Source organism: Hypanus sabinus, chromosome 1 (genome assembly GCF_030144855.1).
Source record: "Hypanus sabinus isolate sHypSab1 chromosome 1, sHypSab1.hap1, whole genome shotgun sequence".
Lineage (NCBI taxonomy): Eukaryota > Metazoa > Chordata > Chondrichthyes > Myliobatiformes > Dasyatidae > Hypanus > Hypanus sabinus.
Genome location: NC_082706.1, coordinates 19,720,763 through 19,742,943, shown reverse-complemented (window position 1 = coordinate 19,742,943; position 22,181 = coordinate 19,720,763). Strand labels below are relative to the sequence as shown.

Sequence of the window (22,181 nt, the reverse complement as noted above, 5' to 3'; positions counted from 1 at the left end):
ATCTAATTTTCCTACATTCCAATGAAAAAGTTCCATCCTCTTTCTATAACTCATTCCCTGGAGTCCCACGCAGCATCCCTGTCCTCTGCACACGTTCCGGCTTCCTAGCCATGTGTTGCTGGCATCCAAATGGAAGCAGTGGCAGAGCGGAGTGATGCATCTGCCAGCAGTCCCTCAGGTCCCACTGGACTGACCGGCATAGATCAAGGACATACTGACCCGAGAGCCGACTATTCCCTTTGGAATGCCCGAGCATAGCTCGCAAAATTTGCCCCAATACCTTCATTCTTTCACTTTCTTTTGTAGAGACAAATCATTACCTCTAAACAACAGACCATAGAGAGACGCAGTTCCATAGCTGGTCGAGGCAAAGCCTCATGGCCCCTGCACCCGTGGTTTAATCCTGACCAGTGCTGTCGGTATGTTCTCCTTGTGATCACGTGGGCTTTCTCTGTGTGCTCTGGTTCCTCCCACGTCCCAAAGACCTACAGATTGCTAGGTTAATTGCTCACTGCCCACTGACGCTGGGGTAGATAAGGGTAAAATATGGATGAGCACATGGGAGTACAGTACTGCACAAAAGTCTTAGGCACGTGCACATATAGCTGGGGAGCCTAAGATTTTTGCTCAGTACTGTAGTGATTTTATGTATTACTCTGTACTGCTGCCGCAAAAAGAAACAAATTTCATAACATTTGTCAGTGATAATAAACCTGATTCTGATATGTCTTTATTGCAGACTAAGAGTGGGAATGGGGCAGGGAGAGGGTAACCACGGTTGGGAAAAGGGGAGGAGAGAGTGGGAAGCACCAGAGAGACATTCCGTAATGATCAATAAACCAATTGTATAGAATCAAATGACCTTGCCTGGTGTCTCAAGGCTGGGTGTGTCTGCACCCTCACCAATCCCCATCTTTGGCACTCCTTCGCTGCCAACTGTCCCACACCCCTCCACGTCGCTCCACCCTCTCTATTCCCAACAACCTTTGCTCCCGCCAGATTTACAAACTTGCTCTCTGCTCCTCATTGACAAATACAAAACTGTGCAAAATCTTAGGCACCCTAACTAAATATATGTGCCCAAGCCTTTTGCACAGTACTATATATATTATGTTTTCCCAGTTACCAAGTAACACTTAATTTTACTGAACTAATACTAAGCGCTTTTACTTTAGTTTCACAAACACCTTCCTATTGTAATCAATGTACAGTAGTGTGTAAAAGTCTTAGGCACCCTGGCTCTAGCAACCTATCTATCTAACTATCTATCTGTGTGTGTGTGTGTGTGTGTGTGTGTGTGTGTGTGTGTGTGTGTGTGTGTGTGTGTGTGTGTGTGTGTGTGTGTGTGTGTGTGTGTGTGTGTGTGTGTGTATATATATAAATCTAAGACTTTTGAAGAGGACTGTATGAGAAGAAAAGCATGGGAGAGGTTTAGATGGATGACTGATGGCTGCATGTTCTCATTGGCGCAAGGGGCCTGTTTTTGTGCATTATGAGTGTGACTCCAACCAAGAAAACATGAATCAAAAACATCTCAACCAAACATCATTGGCTTTGCAAACCAACACCACTGTGCATAATAATAAATGAGGCAGATGGTTCCCACAAACCCATCGCAGTCTCTCTCCTCATAAAAAGTGCTGCAAATGTCGGATACCAGAAACAAAAATCAAACTTGGTGGATATCCTCAGCAATTGAGTCTGGTGCAGAGGGAAAAACCTTTCAGAATGATAACCTCTCTTCAGAACTGCTAAGAACTACGTCCAATGATGTGCTTTTATTAGAGATATAGCACGGTAACAACCAATAGAGCCTGCACCGCCTAATTATACCCATGTGACCAATTTACCCCCCTAACCCGTATGTGTGGAATGTGGGAAGAAACAGGAGCAGCTGGACCAAACCAACTAGAAACAAGTCTTAGAGTAAGTCAAGAGGAGAGAAAAGGTCATGGAGAGAATAAACAATAAGGTCAGTGGTAGTATGTAGATCTAGAGAGTTTGAATGAAGGAAGAGGTGGTGGTGTCAGCTGAGAGCAGGTGTAAAGGTCGTCTGGAAGAGATGTGAATGGAAGAAGATGAAATTAATCCTGAAGGTAGTGGGGGAGGAGGCTTAAAAGTGCAACTTTTAAGGAGGAAGGATACACTGGCTTTGGAGGAGGTTCACCATGTTGATTCCAGAGATGAGGGGGTTAATCTATGAGGAGAGATTGGGTCACCTGGGACTGTAGTCTCTGGAATTCAGAAGAATGAGAGATCTTATAGAAACATATAAAATTATGAGGCAACATAAAATAGAGGCAGGAAAGTTGTTTCCACTAGAACTAGGGGACATAGCCTCAAGATTCGGGAGAGAAGATTTAGGATGGAGATGAGGAGGAACTGCATTTTCCATGGGGTGGTGAATCTGTGGTATTCTCTGCCCAATGAAATGGTAGAGGAGGTTACCTCAATAAATATATTTCAGACCAGGTAGGATAGAATTTTGCATAGTAGGGAAATTAAGGGTTTTGGGAAAACGGCAGGTAGGTGGAGATGAGTCCCTGGCCAGATCAGCCATGATCTTATTGAATGGCGGAGCAGGTTTGACGGTCCAGGTGGCCTACTCCTGCTGCTATTTCTTATGCTCTTATTTTCTAACGTGGAGCTGGAGAGAATCATTGACAGAAACTTTGGGACCTTAGAACTGCCAAGATTTTGGTCATTTTCCAGGCACAGTCATGACAAATATTGATAGTTTCACTATCATTCTACGTGTTTATTTTAACTTAGCGAAATAGCGCGGAGTAGGACCTACTGGCCCTTCGAGCTGTGCCACATAGCAATCCCTCAATTTAATGCTTGCCTAATCACGGGATAATTTACAATGACCAATTAACCTGCCAACCGTACATCTTTGCACCCGGAGGAAACCCATGCGGTCACGGGGAGAACGTACGGAGAAGCCCTTACAGCCAGCAGCAGGAATTGAACCTGCGTCGCAGGAACAGTAAAGCGTTGTGCTAACTACGCTACTGTGCTGCCCTTAGCCTTTGGACTGTGGGAGGAAAGCAGAGGACCCTGAGAAAACCCACGCATTCCACGAGAAGGACGAACAGAGACTCCTTACAGAATGGCGCCAGAATTGAACTCTGAACTCCAGAACGCCCCGAGCTGTAACAGCATTGTGCTGGCTGCTATGTTACCGTAGCGCCCAATTGTCATTATAACCTCAAGATCCAGGTATCTCCTTGTAACCCTTCCATCATGTAATTAATCTCCTGATACGTCCACTCAAGGCACCTTCATGTAATAACGAGCCTTGTTTCAGCAGCCTTTAGCAGGGCTTTAAGAACATGACAGGGAAAAAGTGTCTGTTTCATGAACATGATTTAAATAAATCCTTTTCATATGATAATTCTGTTTCATTAAAACTAAAGCACTGACAAATAAAAAGGAATTAGTTTATATTATTGCACAATGTCAAAATTATCCGGAGGAGTGTAGGAATCTCTGCTGGAGCATATTACAAATTCAGCCTTTCTATCATGTTGTACATGTACAGTCAGAACTTGACAGGCTTAGAAGAAAGGCGGCCTACGGCAGCTCCACTGTCAACTTTTTGCATGGAAGCAGGTTCACGGGTTTGTTGAGTGAGACAGAAGACCCCGATGATGAATGAGTATATTTATCATTTATTAACCAACAGTAAAAGATTCAACCTGACATCTAAGTCCCCCCAAATTACACAAACTACAAAACTAAATAGTCTATACAAACAGTTAGCTAAGAGTGCGAGTCTGGAGCAAACTTCCCCAGTGGTTCTTCAGCACAGGTTGTAACCTCAGTGTGAAGAGCCCCCAGAGATAACAGGAGAGAGAGCAAGTCTCCCGCACGAGCTATTCTTCTACCCTGAGTTGTCTGAAACGAGACACCAGTGCTATGGCACACAAGGCAACCACTGGGAAGAGAAGCTGCATCCTTTAAATGAGCCAATTGATGACTGGCACCGTAGAAGCAGCTTTCGACCTACACAGAAACTAACACTCACGTAACATGACTAACCCATACCTGTCCATTTTCTTTCTATTTTCCCTGTGATTTTTTGTTTTGCATGTGCTGTATCGCTTACACATCAGGATAACATTAGACCAGGGATCCCAGACTTAGTGTCCGTGGACCCTTTGGTCCACGGCAACCCCCGGGATAGAGTAACAGAGCCAGGTCCAGTACTGACCTCGGGCGCTGTCTGTGTGGAGTTTCTTGTGGATGCCCTGGCTTCCTCCCTCAGCCCCAAGATGGGGCAAATAGCAGCATTCATAGAGTGTAACTGAATTGTAGAATCTAACGTGTGAGGGTGGGGAGCAAGAGGATATGGAGAGAACAGGCTAGGATTTGTATAAATGAGTATAGCCAGCTGGAGGTGCAGTGACATCCGCTCCAGCCTTCAAAGTGAGTGGTCCTGGGTTCGAATCCAGGCGGCTCCTTGCACGCTTTCTGTCCATGCTGGGTTGAGCGTGGAGTTAGCAACTCTGCCTCATAAAAAACTGACAAATGCTAAAGAAGTGCCAAGTTTGCTGCCCAATGTGCCACAAGGCATAGGGAGGAACTCTTTAGTATAAATGAGTGCTAGTTGGTTGGTACAGGCTGAGTGGGCTGAATGGCCTGTTTCCCTGTTGTAAAACATGATGAATCTATGAAAGCAACAAAGGGAGACAATCCACCCCATATCACCCAGATCTTTTAACTCAAACTAAATATCATTTTAAGCTTTTCTTTCATATGTACCAGTACTTAACCAACCTATCCTAAAATGTACATCTTCTGGGTGGCTGGGTGGAGATTGGGCTTTAAGGTGCATCTACCTTCTGTTAGCCTGCAGGTCACCTTTGGGCAATGTGTAGCACCTGCTTAGCCCCCCGAACAGGGTCACGCAAAACCATGGGAGCAGGTGGTGGATGGTCAAATGAGCAGCTGGTGCACATCACAAGTCCTGGTTAGTTGACCACTGACGCCAAGCAGACCGTCTCTGAAGATGATTGAAAATGGCTGGGGTCACCCTTCTTGTAAAGACACTGCCCAGTAGAAGGCAATAGCAACCCACTTCTGCAGGAAAATTTGCCGAGAACAATCACGAGACGGAAGGCCACAATTGGCCCCGTCTTACGACATGGCACATAATGATGATGACTTCTTCCTAATCTGCAGGGCTGAGCAAAATGTTTGAAAGGAGAGAGTGAAAAGTGACCTGTAAGACTAAGTGGATCAAGGGAATCCCCTTTGATTTAAGTGAGGCACACAGTGATCTAAATATACAGGGTAGACACAGGACAAAGATTTTTAATATGCAGAGCAGCCTGTAGGAGTGGCGGAAATATAATAAGTCTGAACCTTTAAAGGGGAGATGGATAGATACTTGAGAATGACAAGAAATTCTGCAATTGTGGAAAATGTTCAGCAACACACATAAAGTGCCGGAGGAACATGTGGAGGAATATAAACTGTTGAGACCCTTCAACATTGATTTCTCTAAGTTCAGATAGCTGCTCCCCTCGATATTCCCCTCCCACACTTCTTTTTCTTGTGTTGTTTTGCCCCAATTTGGTGACCCTTTCACTCCTTCTCTACTCCTCTTCCTCCCTTATGACTTGTGCATGTAATAGCAATTCCCAGATCCCAAATAGCTGCTCTGTATCTGGTGAAGTTTATCAAGCTGTTTGCAAACAAACTAAAGTCTCTTAAAATTATGTGAATTTAAGCCTTTGTAAAAACTAATCCTACAGGAAAATAACCCAAAGGTCTTACAATTACTGATAGAAAATCTGGGTGTCTTTTTAGTGGTGTGCTCATTCATAATTATTGCTCGGCAAACTAATTAGCCCTGAATATATAAACTGCTTATTCCTTACATAAATATTTCAAATATTTATTTTACTTTTAATGTTTATGATATTGCAACTACTTAATTCAAATGTGTATTTCACTCTTTATTTGAAATGCTAATTAAAAATTGCTGCCCGTTTTGATTCTTTAATGGAGTTAGAGTCATCAGTGCTGGGTACAAGAAGCCTTTTGAATTGACTTTTTTTATTTTATAAGAAACTCACCATGGTAACAGGTCCTTCTGGCCAAAAGAGCCTGTGTCACCCACTAACACCCATGTGACCAATGAACCAACTAACCTAAACACAAAGTACTCTGCAGATGCTGGGGTCAAAGCAACACATACAACACACTGGAGGAACTCAGCAGGTTGGGCAGCATCCGTGGAAACGAGCGGTCAACGATTTGGGCCAAGACCGACGGAGGGTCCCAAAACATTGACTGTTTGTTTCCACGGATGCTGCCTGACCTGCTGAGAACCTACTAACCCATTGGTTTTTAAGTTTGGAACCCAGAGCAACTGAAGGAAATGGTTGTTTGTCAGTCATTGTTCTCATAAATTCTATTGTATTTCCCTATTTTCCTGGAAATGCCTGCAAGGAAATAAATCTCAAGGGAGTACATGGTGACATAAATGCAATGTAGGTACTTTGATGATAAACTTACATTGGCTTTGAAACCCACACAGTCACTGGGAGAATGTACAAACTCCTCACTGGCAGTGAGGGAATTAAAGCTTGATTGCTGGCATTGTAATAGCTTTACACTTGATCTCCAACCGAGTAGGACATTTTAAAGGATCGAGTTCACTGCTTAGAGAGAGTTTGCAATGCAGAACTAACTTCCAGAACCTTGGGAGGAGCTGTCATTTTACCGATTACACAAATTCAAGATGGATATAGAGTTGTAGTCATAGAGTGTAAGACACAAAAAGCAGATCCCTGAGTCCCACGCCAGTCATGTTAATCCCAGTAAAGAGCACATGATCTGTAGCCTTCCGTGTCTTATTGATTCAAACATTCATCAAGGTGGCCTTGAAACGAGAGTCTCTGCCCCCACTGCCTAAAACTCTGGTTGGACCACAGTTGGAGTATTGTGTTCCATCCTGGACCTCTCATTATAGGATATAGAGCTTTAGAAAAGGTGCAGAGGAGATTTACTACAATGCTCCAAGATTAGACAGTGTGCCTTATGAGGAAAGGTTGAGCAAGCTAGGGCTTTTACTCTTTGGAGCAAAGGAGGATGAGAATTGATGGAGGTACAGGTGGCCCCCGTTTTTCAAACGTTCGCTTTACAACAGCTCGCTGTTACGAAAGACCTACATTAGTACCTGATTTTGCTAACCAAAGAGGATTTTCGCTTTTACGAAAAAAAAGACGCCCGCTTTATACGTGTGTTTACCCCGAGAAAGACTACAATGACCGTGAAGCCTTGTGCGGGCAGGTGTGTGCGTATGCGTGTACGTGCCGATTTTTTTCTCCAAATCGATTTCAGCTCGCTGTCTTCCCGATTTTGATAAGTGAAACTACACCATACATAAAACATTTCTACTTTATATAGGCTGTATATTTATCATATCATTCCTGCTTTTACTATATGTTCGTGTTATTTTAGGTTTTATGTGTTATTTGGTATGATTTGTTAGGTTATTTTTTGGGTCTGGGAATGCTCAAAAAATGTTCCCAAATAAATTAATGGTAATTGCTTCTTCACTTTACGACATTTCAGCTTACAAACTGTTTCATAGGAACGCTCTACCTTCGGATAGCCGGGGAAACCTGTATACCAGCTGATAAGAGACATAGATAGAGTGTACAACAAAGACTTCTTGTTCCCAAGGTGGAAATGGCTAATAGGAGGGAGCATAATTTCAAAGTTCAAAGTTAGTTTATTATCAAAGTACATATATGTCACCATATACAAACCTGGGATTCATTGCCTTGCAGGCATACTAAATCAATCCATAGAGTAATGGATGAAAGGAAAATGGAGAGCTTAGATTCACCTTAGAGTAGTTTAAAAGGTCAGTACAGCTTCATAGACTGAAGGGCTGGTGCTGTTATGTTCTATGTTGTAGATTGATCTTAGAGTAGGTTAAAAGGACAGCACAACATTGTGGGCCAAAGGGCTTGTATTGTTCTACATTCTGTTTTCACCGCCCCTCAGTCAGCACTTCCTAAACTCCAACTGCCTTCGAAGTGAAAAAAAATCTTCTTTGTATCATCTTCGTTCTTTGTTTTCAACCTATGCCTTCTGACTATAGGCGCCACTGCAATGGGGAAAAGTTTACACCTCCCTGACTTGGCTGTGCCCTCTCATAATGTTTGGTGCTGTCCCTACTCTCGCTCATTCCAATGCTTTTGACATTTGAACAATGGTTTCAATTGGTTAGTGGTGATGAATAGGCAGACAAGAAAGATGGAACCATATCAACACACCTGCTTTTCCATCTGGCATATTGCAGCATTCCAGACGGCATGTCAGATTCAATAATTTCAGGTAACTCACGCTCTCTGCTTAAATCAAATCTCGCCATTTCTGCTGTTAGTCGTTGACCTGAGATATTAACTCTGGTTTCCTCTCTGTGTTGACATTGTCTCGTCTGCTGGGCACCAGACACCTCTGACTTGCACTTTATAGCGTTACCATTCTCTTTATTTTCTCTCTCTTTCTAAGTCATTATCACTTGCGATAACCTTGGCATCACCCAGTCAGAGATATGATGACCATATCTGCATGCTTTCATGCATTGAGGTACTGCCACATGATTGGCTGAATAGATATTTACATTAACGTGCAGGTGTACCTCATAAAATGGCCACTGACTGTATGTATCAAATTTCACGACAGATGCCGGTGATATTAAACCTGATTCTGATTTGAATCTTGCCTCCTACGGACTGAAACGCGCTGGAAACTAAAACGAAATGGTTCTCTTTCTTCTTTCAAAGTGGACGGGGGCTGGGAGCCCTGGAACGGATGGTCAGCATGCTCCCCCGAGTGTGAACACCAGCGGGTGCGTGCATGCGTGGCTCCCGAGCCGAGGTATGGCGGAAAGTTCTGCGAGGGACTGGGGCAGGAATCGGAGAACTGTACAGAAGGCCTGTGCGTTCAGAGTGAGTACAATGCTTCTGCAAAGGACTGACTGCTGATCAGATCATCTCTGCTGGAATGTGCTGTTCAGGTTGAGAGTGAGTTTACTACCAGTACGGGGACTGGTTCTGCGTAACCGCAGGGAGACAGCAGGGACTGAGGGGGCTACAGCCTTAGGTAATTCAGAACTATTGTGTGGTCCTGGGAGAGATCAGGTGGCGGGGCAGCTGCTGTCTAAGCAGGACGAGAGGGGAAGGAAGGATGTTGTAGGGATGGAATGGGGTGTGGGAATAGGAAGAGTTAGAGGTTTGAGTAGACATGGGAAATACTGAAAGAGAGAGGCATGTGACTGAGTGGTGCTTTAACACAAGAGGTTCTGCAGATGCTGGAAATTTTGAGCAACACACACAAAATGCAGGAGGATCACGGCAGGTCGGGCAGAATGTATGGAGACAAGCTCGGCCATGAGCAGTGGCAGAGCAAAGCCACCTCAGATTTAGGAGAACAGAAGGCTCCGGGGTTACTGCAGGAGATGACACAGCCTAGTTTCTCTCACTTCAGTCAATAGCAGACTGTCCTGAAAACTTGAATTTTCCCTCAATAACTAACCCTCATCTTAAGGGTAATAAGTAGGAGTGAGGAAATCCACTTTCATTGGGTAGGGAGCTCAGAGCTGAGGGATGGGTGGGGGGGTGTTGAATGGGGTCAGGTGTATAGCGATTGGTAGTGGCAGGAGTTAGCACTGGTCAGGTTGTACAGGAGGCAATTCAAAACGCAAGGACCGGTAGAAATTCCAATCGTAATTAATTCCAAGTTACTCATTACCTTTAAATCTGAGGTTGATAAATATTTGACAAATGGATAGTGACTAAAAGCAGGAAGGTGTTACAAGACTCCCCCAACCTAGTCAGTTCCCAGGGTTTGACTCCCTGGCGTATAGAGAGCTGACACAGTCCCTTTAATGCTTCAGAACCATCCCGCTAAGTGGCAGCCATGCTTTGGTGACAATAATTGAGTATTTATAGAGCACCTGAACCGAGGTTTGGTGTTCAATGGTACGCCCAACTAGAGATATTGTCTAGCGTTTGTCTAGTTTGATACAATGTCTCATTTGTTGCTTCAAATGCTCCAGCATTTGGGTCCAAAGCATCTCGTGTCACTTTACGATTGGGCCAACATGAACCCAACAGAGCCTGGAGATTCACAACCTCCAGGGAGCTGCTCATCAGATTTTGCAAGGAAGAAGCCAAAATCGCTTGGGAGAGCCAGTCAGTGGCTCTGTGGAGTCAGTACGTCTTCCAGCTGCGGAGAGACTCGATGGTGACCCAGGTTCTTGCTGTGGCTTCCTCACTCAATGATTCACTGCTCGAACTCCAGCTGACCTGGTTCCCTCAGGAGCACAGAAAGGTGGCCTTCCTCATCTCTCTTCTGACTGGGAGTGCCCTGGCCTGGGCCAGCTTGCACTGGGAATGAAGGTTGGAAGATTGCTCAGATTCAGAGGAATCATGGCCACCATGAGCAAGGTGTTCCATCACCCCGCTGGAGAAAGCCAAGCCTCAAACTGGATGATGAAGCTACGACAAGGCACATGGTCAGCACCCAACTAGGCTATCAAGTTTCGAACCTCAGCCTAAGAGAGTGTCTGGAATAGGGAGGCCTTGGCCACTCTATACTGCTGCGATTTCCGGAATGCCCTTGCTTTGAGAGGACTTAGAGGTTCTGATTGACCGGTCCATTCATCTTGATAATGGTCTGGCAGAGCGAAAGTGGGACGACATCAAGAGGCCGAAGAGGGCTAGCCCGAGCCTGGACTCAGTGCTCTGCAGTTCCACTCCTCGACCTTGGACCGGTTCTCATCTGCAAGACCATTGTTCCATTGCTGGATCTTCCCAGAACCTAGTGGACGGCCGTCAAAGACAATTGCGGGCATAGACTGACTCAACTTTCACAGTGTTATTGTTGAGCCAACGGGTGGTCCTCAAGACAGGAAATTGCCATTTGCCCCAGAGTCCACAAAAGTCTTCACCTCTCTTTGGTGCCAGGACCTCTCATCCGGCGGAGAGCCTTGTCCAGCCGATTTGCATGAGATCTTGAGCAGGAGATGGGCTGGTCATGGTCCAAGGTCAAGGCTGCTGCCATTACTGCGGGGAGCCAGATCTTTTGTACCCGCAAGTCCGAGGGTGCAGCTGCCTGGGGATCTGCTAAGACTATCCAATGCCAGAAGGACTGTGACGATAGCTGCCACGACTCCCGGCCCCATGGATTCAGGTGTCACAGTGAAGGCGGAGATCTGCTGGGATAAGAACCAAAGAGAGGTGAAGACTTTTGTGGACTCTGGGGCAAATGGCAATTTCCTGTCTTGGGGACCACCCGTTGGCTCAACATACCACTGTGGAAGTTGAGTCAGTCTATGCCCGCAATTGTCTTTGACAGCCGTCCACTAGGTTCTGGGAAGATCCAGCAATGGATCAATGGTCTTGCAGATGAGAACAGATATGGAGGACATTAGTTTCTACATCAATGACTTGCCTCTCTAACCCCTGACCCTTGGGCACCCCTGGCTGTCCCAGCATAACCCTCTGTGAAATAGAAAGAAGGGAGAATCATTGCTTGGTTCAGTCATTGTAAGAGGGTATGTTTGCAGTGTGGGAATCCGAACCCCAGGCTCAATGACCAACAAGGGGGCCGGGTACCCTGAAGCTTCCTGGAGACCCATTCCTACCCTCAATGACTGACAAGCTGGTCCCGACCAACAGGACTGTGCAAGTCCCGACTCTGTCAAGTCGGGGTTGCGCTGAAGTTAGGGAGAGGGAATCTCTAGTTCAGGTGAAGACCAAGGAGATGCCCAAGCAGTCGGGGACTCTTGTAGCTAAGCCTAAGGGATCCAGCCACCTGGACACAACGAAAGGAAACGCACAAACTTGGAGCCCTTACCCTAGGGTACAAGAATCATCTGTAGCACCTCATTGCCACTGACTGAGGATACCGATGAGGATTTGGTCACTGATTTGGCCACTTGTTCAACAAAGGAGTTTAGTGGACTTAGGGGAGGAGACTTTGAAGTCTATTAAATCACCTCTGCCACCTCAGAAACCTCAGGAGTCATCCTTGAAAGAATGTTCTGAGGAGCTTGCAACACCCAGACCAATCGCAGTTCCTTCTGTTAACAAGGACTAGGAGGAGGTCTTCAGCAAGGAAAAGGCCTCAACTCTTTCACCACACCGACCTTACGACTGTGCTATAGACCTGCCTAGTACTTGTTCTCCATGAGATCGACAATACACACACTCAGGCCCAGAGTGTTGCTATGGAAGAATATATGAAGGAGTTTTTTGCCGTAGGTTTAATTTGGTCCCCCACCTCACCTGCTGGCACAGGCTTCTTCTCCGTATAAAAGAAAGATAGGACCCTGTGACCATGCATTGATTATAGAGGGTTAAAACGCATAATGGCCAAGAATTGTTACCCATTCCACTCATGAATATGGCTTTTGAGGTTCTCCAAGGGGCAAGAGTACTCATGAAACTAGCCCTGCAGAGTTCATACAATCTGGTCCGCTGAAACAAGAGTGATGAGTGGAAAACCAACGGGGCACTATGAGAAACTGGTTATGCCTTTCAGTTTTACAAACACTCAGCAATTTTTTCAGGCCTTTATAGATGACGTGCTCCAGGATACTCTCCATATCTACACCTTCGTCTACTTGGATAGTATTCTAATCTCTTCAAAATCCAAGGAGAAGCATGTCACTCATGTCAAGGACATTTTAAAGAGGCTTCTAAACCATGGACTTTACATCAAGTTGCAGAAGTCTAAAATTCACATGACCACCATTTCATTTCCAGGTTTTATCATTTCTACTGGCAATCTCAAGATGGACCCCACCAGGATCCAGGCAGTCAGAGATTAACCACCACCATCCATTGTGAAACAAGTCCAATGATTCCTTGGATTTGCCAACTTTTACCGGAAGTTCATCAGGAACCTCAGCTTGGTGGCGGTTCCACTGACAGCTCTGACCAAGATATGCATGAGTCCATTTATCTGGATGTCCCAAGTTCAGTTCGGTCCCAGGTACTGCAGTGGGGACATTCATCAAGAATGACCACTCACACAGGGACTGCCACGACTCTCAAGTTCATCAAGAGAAGGTATTGGGGGCTTAGAATAATAAAAGAGATTCGGCAAAAAATGCAGGCATGCAAGAAGTGCGCCCGGAACAAAGAACCACATGTGCAACCTCAAGGGCTTCTCCACCCTCTGCCTGTGAGGTACCATCTGTGGCTGAGATGGCCAAAATTGTAGTGGACCAGGTCTTCAGGATCCATGGATTCCCAGTGGGCATTGCAACAGATTGTGGTCCACAATTCGCATCACATTTCTGGAGGGCGTTCTGTAAGATTTTCCTCTGGGTTTCACCCGCAGTCCAACAGCCAGATGGAGCGGATCAATCAAGATTTGGAATGAACCCTAAGATGCCTGGCCTCAGAGAAAACTGATGAGTGGTGCGACCATTTGATGTGGGCAGAGGTTGCACACAACACCTGACAGCGTTCAGTAAATGAGATACCACTGTTTGAGTGCCGATTTGGGTATCCTCTGCCACTCTTTCTGGAACGAGATGCACCCAACTTCACCAGCTTCTGGGTCTAACGCTCCAACTCGACAGAGTACAGTTAGCTGGTGCAGCCCTTTTAAGGGTTCAGGACCATCCCGCTAATTGACAATCTCGTTTTGATACCAGGAATTGAGTACTTAAAGAGCACCTGAATGGAGCCTTGGTGCTCAAACGTAAGCCCAACCAGAGATATCATCTAGCATTTTGTTTGTGCTTGTTCCTCATTCCAGCTTTATACCACGTCTCGATTCTTGCCTCAGGTACTCCAGCATTTGGGTCCTAACCATCCTTGTCAAGGTCTCTCGTCACAGAAGGTGCAGCCAGGACACACATAACCCATGATCTTCAGCTAGTTTGACAGAGCCGATGGCGCTCCAGCAGCCTGGATTTGATCCTGATTCCCGGCACTGTCAGTGTGGAGTTTTGGATTTTGCATCTTCTTCCTGTGACCATGCAGGCTTCCCCTAATTATTTCAGTTTCCTCCCTTGTCTCCAAGATGTGCTGGTACATTAAATGGCTGTTCTAAGTTGCCCCTAATGTAAGAGAAAAAAGGGAAATTGATGGACATAAGGGAGAACTCAGAGAGAATTCAGAAGTACTTAGTAATAAGATTGAAATGGGATTAATAGGATTGCTCCCCTGAGAGCCAGCATTGAAGCAATGGGCCAAGTGGCCTCCTACGTGTAAGGGTTAATGGAGCCTTCTGTTCTTCCAAATCCAAGGTGGATTTGCTCTGTCACTACCCCTAATTGCTCATAGCTGAGTGTGAGGCTGTGATTACCTCACCTACCAGTTCCATCCTTTGTGGTAAAATGAGCTGCTTCCTTTCTATTTCTGAAGAGTGGGAGATGCACCAGTTACCACCTGCTGGACAGGACGAAGCCTTGATCCAATACAAGGAGGTTGCTTCAGCCTTACTGCACTCACTAGCACAAGTACAAGCTCGCTTATAAACTCTTTACATACACATCCCCTTTGGGGTTATTCAGATTCAGATTATTGTCATTTAGAAACCACAAATACAATGTAGTTAAAAAATGAGACAACGTTCCCCCAGAATGATATCAACAAAGCACATGACAAAATAGACTACACCAGAAAATCCACATAATATTTGGCAATCCCCAATCCAGAGTCCAGAGAGGCTGCTGCATATTAATATCGCGCTACCGTCTTAGCGTGTTTCCCGGAAAGGAGCTCCAAATCCACCAAACAAAACAAGACCAAAAACTAAAGCTACAAGACCTGCACAAAACAACATAGTTACAACGTATAGTATGGAATGGCAGAATATGATGGACTAATGTAAATAGGTAAACCTGCTTCTCTATGTTTTTGTACAGTATAGATCACTGGTTAATTTCTCTCCACTGAAGCCATGAGAAATAGAGACAGGTTTAGTCAGGCTGATCTTCGAGCCTGCTCTGCCATCTAACTGGATTATAGCTGATAATTTTCCCTATTCACCTTCCCACTGATTCCCTCACACTTAAAATCTAGGGACCTCAGCCTTTGCTTCGCTCAGTGACGAGATCATTGATCATTAGGGCAAATTCCAAAAGTTTCCAACGACCCAAAGGAAAAATGTAATGCCGGCCGGTATTGACATCATTACCAGACTTGGAGGCAAATGGTCCTCGGTTCAGCTCCGGCTGGGTCCTTGCACACTTCCCATTTGTGCTGGGTTGAGCACCAAGCTAGCAACTCAGACAAATGCTAAAGAAACAGCCGGGTTAACGCCTGATGCGCCACAAGGAGTGGAAAGGGAAAAATAGACAATTCACTTGCCCTAAGGCTTAGATTCTTCAAGCTATCAGACACCTCTCCGCGTCTACCCCGCCGATCTCACTGTGAATTTTATTTCATCTTAAAAACTGCTCATTTTTCCAAACACTATAAAGCTCACCTCAATCTTCCTGTTCAAGAGATGGAGAGGGCCAGTAGCTTTAAATTCCTTGGTGTTAACGTTTCAGAGGATCTCTCCTAGGATCCGAACATAAGTACAAAGAAGGCACTTCAGCCCCTCTCCTTTCTTAGAAGTTTGTGTAGATTCGGCACGTCACCAAAAACTGTGGGAAACCTCTATAGACGCATAGTGGAGAGTACACTGACTGTCTGCGTCATTGCCTGGCATGCAAGACAATTGCCCAGGTTACAGAAGATGGTGGATACAGCCCAGTACATCACAGGCAAAGCCCTCACCACTTTTAAGTACATTTACATGGAGCACTGTCACCAGAAAGCAGCATCAATCAACAAATACCACCCCCACCCCCCATTTCCCATCCATGCAATGTCCTCTTCTTGCCACTAGCATTGGGCAGGAGGCACAGGAGCCTTAGGTCCTACGCTACCAGGTTCAAGAATATTATTACCCTTCAACCCTCAGGCTCCTGACAACACACACAAAATGCTGTGTTCCACCAGCATTTTGTGTGTGTTGTTTGAATTTCCAGCATCTGCAGATTTCCTCGTATCAGCATCCTGAACCAGCATTGGCAACTTCAATCACCACTACTCTGAACTGATTCTCTGACCTACAGACTCACGTAATCACAGAATCTTTACAACTCACGTTCTCAGTATTATTTTTATTTGCGCAGTTCATCTTCTTTCAACATTGGCTGTTTATCAGACTTTATCTGTGGATAATTTTTCATAAAATTCTATTGTATTTCTTCTTTTTCCTTGTAAGTGCCTGCAAGAAAATGAATTTCAAGGTAGTATAACACCAACAAGAGAAAATCTGCAGATGCTGGAAATCCAAGCAGCACACACAATGCTGGAGGAACTCAGCAGGCCAGGCAGGATCTACGGAAAACTGTACTGTTGACATTTCGGGCCGTCAGCCTTCATCGGGATTGGTGTCTTGGCCCGAAACGTCGACTCTACTCTTCTACACATATCCTGCCCGGCGCACTGTGTTCCTTCAGCATTTTGTGTGTGTCTCAAGCTAGTATATGGCAACCTTTGCATACTTTGAAAATAAATTTACTCTAAGCCTGAACTTTTTGAGATAACGTCAAGAGTACGGAGAAAATTTACAGGGATATTGCTGGGACTGGAGGACTTGAGCTACAAGGAAAGTTTGAATAGGTTAGGGTGTTATTCCTTGGAACATAAAAGACTGAGGGGAGATTTGATAGAGGTATACAGAACTATGAAGGGTATAGGGTAAGTGCAAGCAGGCTTTTTTCCACTGAGGTTGAGCGGGACTACAACTAAAGGTCATGGGTTAAGGATGAAAGGTGAAAAGTTTAAGGGGAACATGAGGGGAAAGTTCTTTACTCAGAGGGTCGAAAGAGCTGCCAGCATAAGTGGTCCATGCGAACTTGATTTCAATGTTTAAGAGAAGTTTGAGCAGGTACATCGATGATAGGGATATGGAGGGCTATGGTCCCAGTACAGGTTGATGGGAGTAGGAAGTTTAAATGGTTTGGCACAGGCTAGATGGGCCGAAGAGCTGTTTCTGTGAGGCATCATGCAACGTTTCTCACACTCAGTGTTATAATGAATTGACCACTTCCCTCACTTTGCATTACTAAAACTCACTAAATCTTTGACAACCCAATTCTTGCTAAAATCCATTGTAAATTTCCTCTGCTTCTGATTCAGATGTTCTTTCTGCCGCATTATATGGTTTGATTTAACATCAGAGAATGTATATAGTATACAACTTGAAATCCTTCCTCTTCACATGCAGCTATGAAACAGAAAAAAATACCCAAATGACTGATTGACAGAAAATGCTAGAACATCAAAGAACCCCCCTCCCCCCACACTCCAGAAAAGCATCAACCACTCCCCACCACCCAGCATGCATAGCAAAGCCCCCAGAGACCGTTACCTAGAGTCTATCAAAAACTACTGTCCATCCCAACACTTTGACATCTCAGGCAGGCTCCCTCTCTCTCTCTCTCTCACTAGTGAGGGAGAGAGAGATAACATTCCTGCAACAGCAAGAGAGGAGACCAACAGTTTGCCGTTTTGATGTTACCATCTGCCGCGTCGCTTGTCCAAGCTCCCCTGACCTGAGGACAAGCAGTCTGTCATTCATGAGAGAAAGAGACAGACAGACAGACAGGGACAGAGAGAGACAGACAGAGAGAGAGACAAGGACAGAAAGAGAGAGAGAAAAACAGAGAAAGAAAGAGACAGGGAGAGAGACAGAGAGATAAAGACAGGGAGAGAGACAGAGACAGGGAGAGAGACAGAGAGGGGGAGAGAGAGAGAGAGAGGCAGATAGAGAAAGACAGAGAGAGAAAGAGAGACAGGGAGAGACAGAGACAGAGAGAGATAGAAAGACAGGGAAAGATACAGAGAGAGACAGAGAAAGAGAGAGAGGAGGAGAGAGAGAGAGACAGACAGACAGACAAAGATAAAAACAGGGAGAGAGACAGAGCGATACAGAGAGAGAGAGTGTGATTGCTTATATGCAGGGGGCTGTCTTTTGACATCATTGTACACTGCCTGCCTGCTGTCTCGATGCTTCAATCTCCCGTGACGCTTTCGATTTATCTAAATCTAAATTTGCCTTATCGTTAGAAGTTATTTTCTGCAAGATTTTTTTTCACCTTACTTCTGTCATACCAGACTGAAGCCGGGATAATCGTTCCCCAAAGCTCCTTCAAAATCTTATAAAATAGATATAAGGTGCCTAGGTATATCCTGTCATCCACCGATCTCTATCATTATTTAGATGCTGTCGAGAACTCCAAGACCCTGCTGTTATTTGTGAGACATACCTATTTTTGCAATAACTCTGTCTATTTTTATTTCTTCTGACACCTTACTAAATTATGGACAGATATACAGAAAAGCTATGTATTACTCCTTTCCTACCCTCCTTATCCAGTTGAAAAGAGTTGTCTGTTCTGTCACCGATGCCTCTTTTGATGAAGATGTGCATCTTTTTTTTCTCTGTCAAGTAAGTATGAAATTGAACATTGGCCTGGGTTTTGCCAGCCGTTTCCTGCTGGTAGCTGGCAACTTCATGTTTTAACGTTTCTTGTCATATTCACATTACAATATTGCAGATGGCTGTTTGTCTAATTGGGTCTATACTGGCTCTCAGAGCAAACCCAGCATTCCTCTCACGCACCAATCAACACCACCCGATTCTCCAACTACTGATGTACACCTGGAATAAGTCTGCACCCCCCTCCTCCAGAAAACTCTTCCCCCATACCTGAACACCCCTGACTCGCAACTGAGTACCCTTACCTCCCATCTGAAACACCTTCCCCACTAACCTATCTCCCCCCAACCCACACCTCCATCCCCCTACTTCCCTCCCCATGAATCACCCTCCTATGATTCACCTCCCCCACCCCAAACTCACATACCCCCCCTCGGCTCACCTCCCCCAAGTCCGTTAAGCTCTCCCGCCTCGAGTCGCACCTGGAATAATCTATTGCAGCCAGTCAATTTACCAACAAGCACATCTTTGGGATAAGGGAGGAGGAAACGGAAGCATTCGGAGGAAACCCCACATCACAAGCGGAACAAGAAAACCTCTCCCAGGTAGCAGCGAGAGTCGGGATTGAAGCCAGGACACTTGCAGCAGCACTACCTGCTGCAACGTGCCTCTCATCACACTAAGGGTGTGGCACTTTTCTAGCCATGTGAGTCCATGATACAACCCAAAACCTTGTTGATCAGGTCTGGAAGTTTCTCAGGCAGCTTGGACATTTTTTGGGGATAGAGTGAAGCCTCTTGGAGTAATTAGTTGGCTCTTCAAGACAATGGCCAGAAAGTCAAAATCATTGGCACAGAGTGTCATTGGAGTGAATGATATGGCCCTCCTCACCCACCACCCAGGTCATGCTCTCTTCTCACTGTTGCTGTCAGGAAGGCAGTACTGGAGCCTCAGGACTCACAACACCAGGTTCAGGGACAGTTACAAACCCTCAATATTCTTCTATAGATGTGTAGTGGAGAGATTATTGACTGGCTGCATCACAGCTTGGTATAGAAACAACAATGCCCTTGAAGGGAAAATTGTACAAGAAGTACTGGATATGGCCCAGTCTATCACAGGTAAAGCCTCCCCCACCATTGAGCACATTTACATGAAATGTTGATTCAGGAAAGCAGCATCCATTATCACAACATGCTCTCTTCTTCCTTTTGTACTTGGACAGTTTGTTGTCTTTTGCGCACTGGTTGATCACCCTAGTTGGGCAGTCTTTCGTAGATACTGTTATGGTTATAATTCTATAGATTTATTGAGCATGCCCACAAGGAAATGAATCTCAGGGTTGTATACGGTGACCTATAAGCACTCTGATAATAAATTTACTTTTTTGAACTTTATCAATAACATGATAAGAATCAATCAACCCAACTAGCTAACTCAGAACCTTCAGCTACGGTAAAATGTCTTCCGTACAGGTGACTCGAGACCTGTGGTGGAGGTGATGGAGTTTTCTCAAGGGGCCACAAAGACCACAGTTAAGGGGGAGTTCAATGATGCTCGTATCCAGTGAATTAATTTGAGAAAGGATACTTTTAAGGGAGGCTGGATAAGGGAGAAAGGAATAGATGTGTTGGATTGAGAAGAGGTTCACGGGAGATGCAAGCAAACCATTGAAATTAAATGCCCGTTTTCCATGCATTAGCCGTGAGGATTCTCTATCATATGGGCATGACCCCTACCTGACCTTGCTGGTGTTGGATCTGGAGATAATATTCTGCAGAAACTCTTTGGAAGTCAGGACTGACGCACTGATCCTGTGGTTACAGCCATTCTTTTAGATATTCATAACAAAAAAGACAGAAGCAGATAACTACCTCCAACCCACTCTAGCTTTCACATAGAATTTGCCTCGTGGTTGGTCTTTATACTGAAAACTGGTTCAAACTGTATAGATAAGGATAAGATGATAAAACATAGGAGCAGTATAAGCCATTCAGCCCATCAAACCTTCTCCATCATTCCATCAAGGCTGATTTATTATCCATCTCAACTCCACTCTTCTGCTTCCTCCCCATAAACTTTGACACCCTTAGTTATCAAGAGCTAATCAACCTTTGGTAAGACCATAAGACATAGGAGGATGTTATGAGAATGCAGGGTGACTTGGAAAGTTTGGGCGAGTGGGCTGATGCATGGCAGATGCAGCTTAATGTGGATAAATGTGAGGTTATCCACTTTGGTGGCAAGAACAGGAAGGCAGATTACTATCTGAATGGTGTCAATTTAGGAAAAGGGGAAGTACAACGAGATCTAGGTGTTCTTGTACATCAGTCACTGAAAGTAAGCATGCAGGTACAGCAGGCAGTGAAGAAAGCTAATGGCATGTTGGCCTTCATAACAAGGGGAGTTGAGTATCGGAGCAAAGAGGTCCTTCTGCAGTTGTACAGGGCCCTGGTGAGACCACACCTGGAGTATTGTGTGCAGTTTTGGTCTCCAAATTTGAGAAGGGACATTCTTGCTATTGAGGGAGTGCAGAGTAGCTTCACGAGGCTAATTCCCGGGATGGCAGGACTGTTATATGTTGGAAGATTGGAGCGACTGAGCTTGTATACACTGGAATTTAGAAGGATGAGAGGGGATCTGATTGAAACATATAAGATTATTAAGGGATTGGACACACTAGAGGCAGAAAACGTGTTCCCGGTGTTGGGGGAGTCCAGAACCAGAGGCCACAGTTTAAGGATAAGAGGTAGGCCATTTAGAATGGAGTTCAGGAAAAACTTTTTCACCCAGAGAATATGGATATGTGGAATGCTCTGCCTCAGAAGGCAGTGGAGGCCAATTCTCTGGATGCTTTCAAGAAAGAGTTAGATAGAGCTCTTAAAGATAGGGATATGGGGAGAAGGCACGAATGGGATACTGATTGTGTATGATCAGCCATGATCACAGTGAATGGTGGAGCTGGCTAGAAGGGCTGAATGGCCTGCTTCTGCACCTATTGTCTATTGTCTACTGAGTAGAATTAGACCATTCGGCCTATTGACTCTGTAAAACTAAGGACTCCCTGTAAAACAGAAAGGACAGAAGTTCAGAACTAACTGTAGCACAAATTACTGACGATCTATTGAACATTTACAGACAAATAGCTGATTATACAAACATATAAACAAGCATAAAGAAAGCAAAATGCAAGAAGTTAGCAATTAGTAAAGCAATTAGTAACAATTTAGGTCATTAATCCACCATTGGCTAAGCTGACATATGACCATATGACACAGGACATATCTGGATTCCAAAAAGGCAGCAGAATAGTGAGGTCAAGTGAACATAAAATGCCTGGACCTACCTTGCAGTAAGCAAAACTCACTGTATGTTCATGGGTACTATGCTGTACTTCATTTAATGGATTAAAAATCCAGAGGGATTCAGGAACATGAATTCAAATCCAGCTTCAATGGTTGGGAAGTTAAACGCAGTTAATTAAATTAGATTTTGTAAAAACCAACAGTCAGAGTCATGTAATGATGTGTTTGTAATAAATGCTGGCTAGATTTTTAAAGCTTTCGTAAATGTGTGAAGTCTACCAACCTAATCAAAGTCAAGGTCTAAATCGAGTTTATTGTCATATGGACAAGGACATGATGGTGTAGCAGTTAGTGCAACGCTATTACAGCTCAGGGCATTGGAGT

General features: G+C 44.9%; 1 protein-coding gene across 4 annotated transcripts in view; it reads left to right on the top strand.

The window, feature by feature from the left end:
* LOC132391741 (netrin receptor UNC5D-like) overlaps nt 1-22,181 on the top strand; it is a 775,452-nt gene that overhangs the window by 559,951 nt on the left and 193,320 nt on the right. For all 4 annotated transcript variants that reach the window (XM_059965319.1, XM_059965334.1, XM_059965310.1 and 1 more), the window contains one exon: nt 8,814-8,978. In XM_059965319.1, coding sequence (XP_059821302.1) covers nt 8,814-8,978 — 165 coding nt within the window. The remainder of the gene's footprint in view (nt 1-8,813; nt 8,979-22,181) is intronic.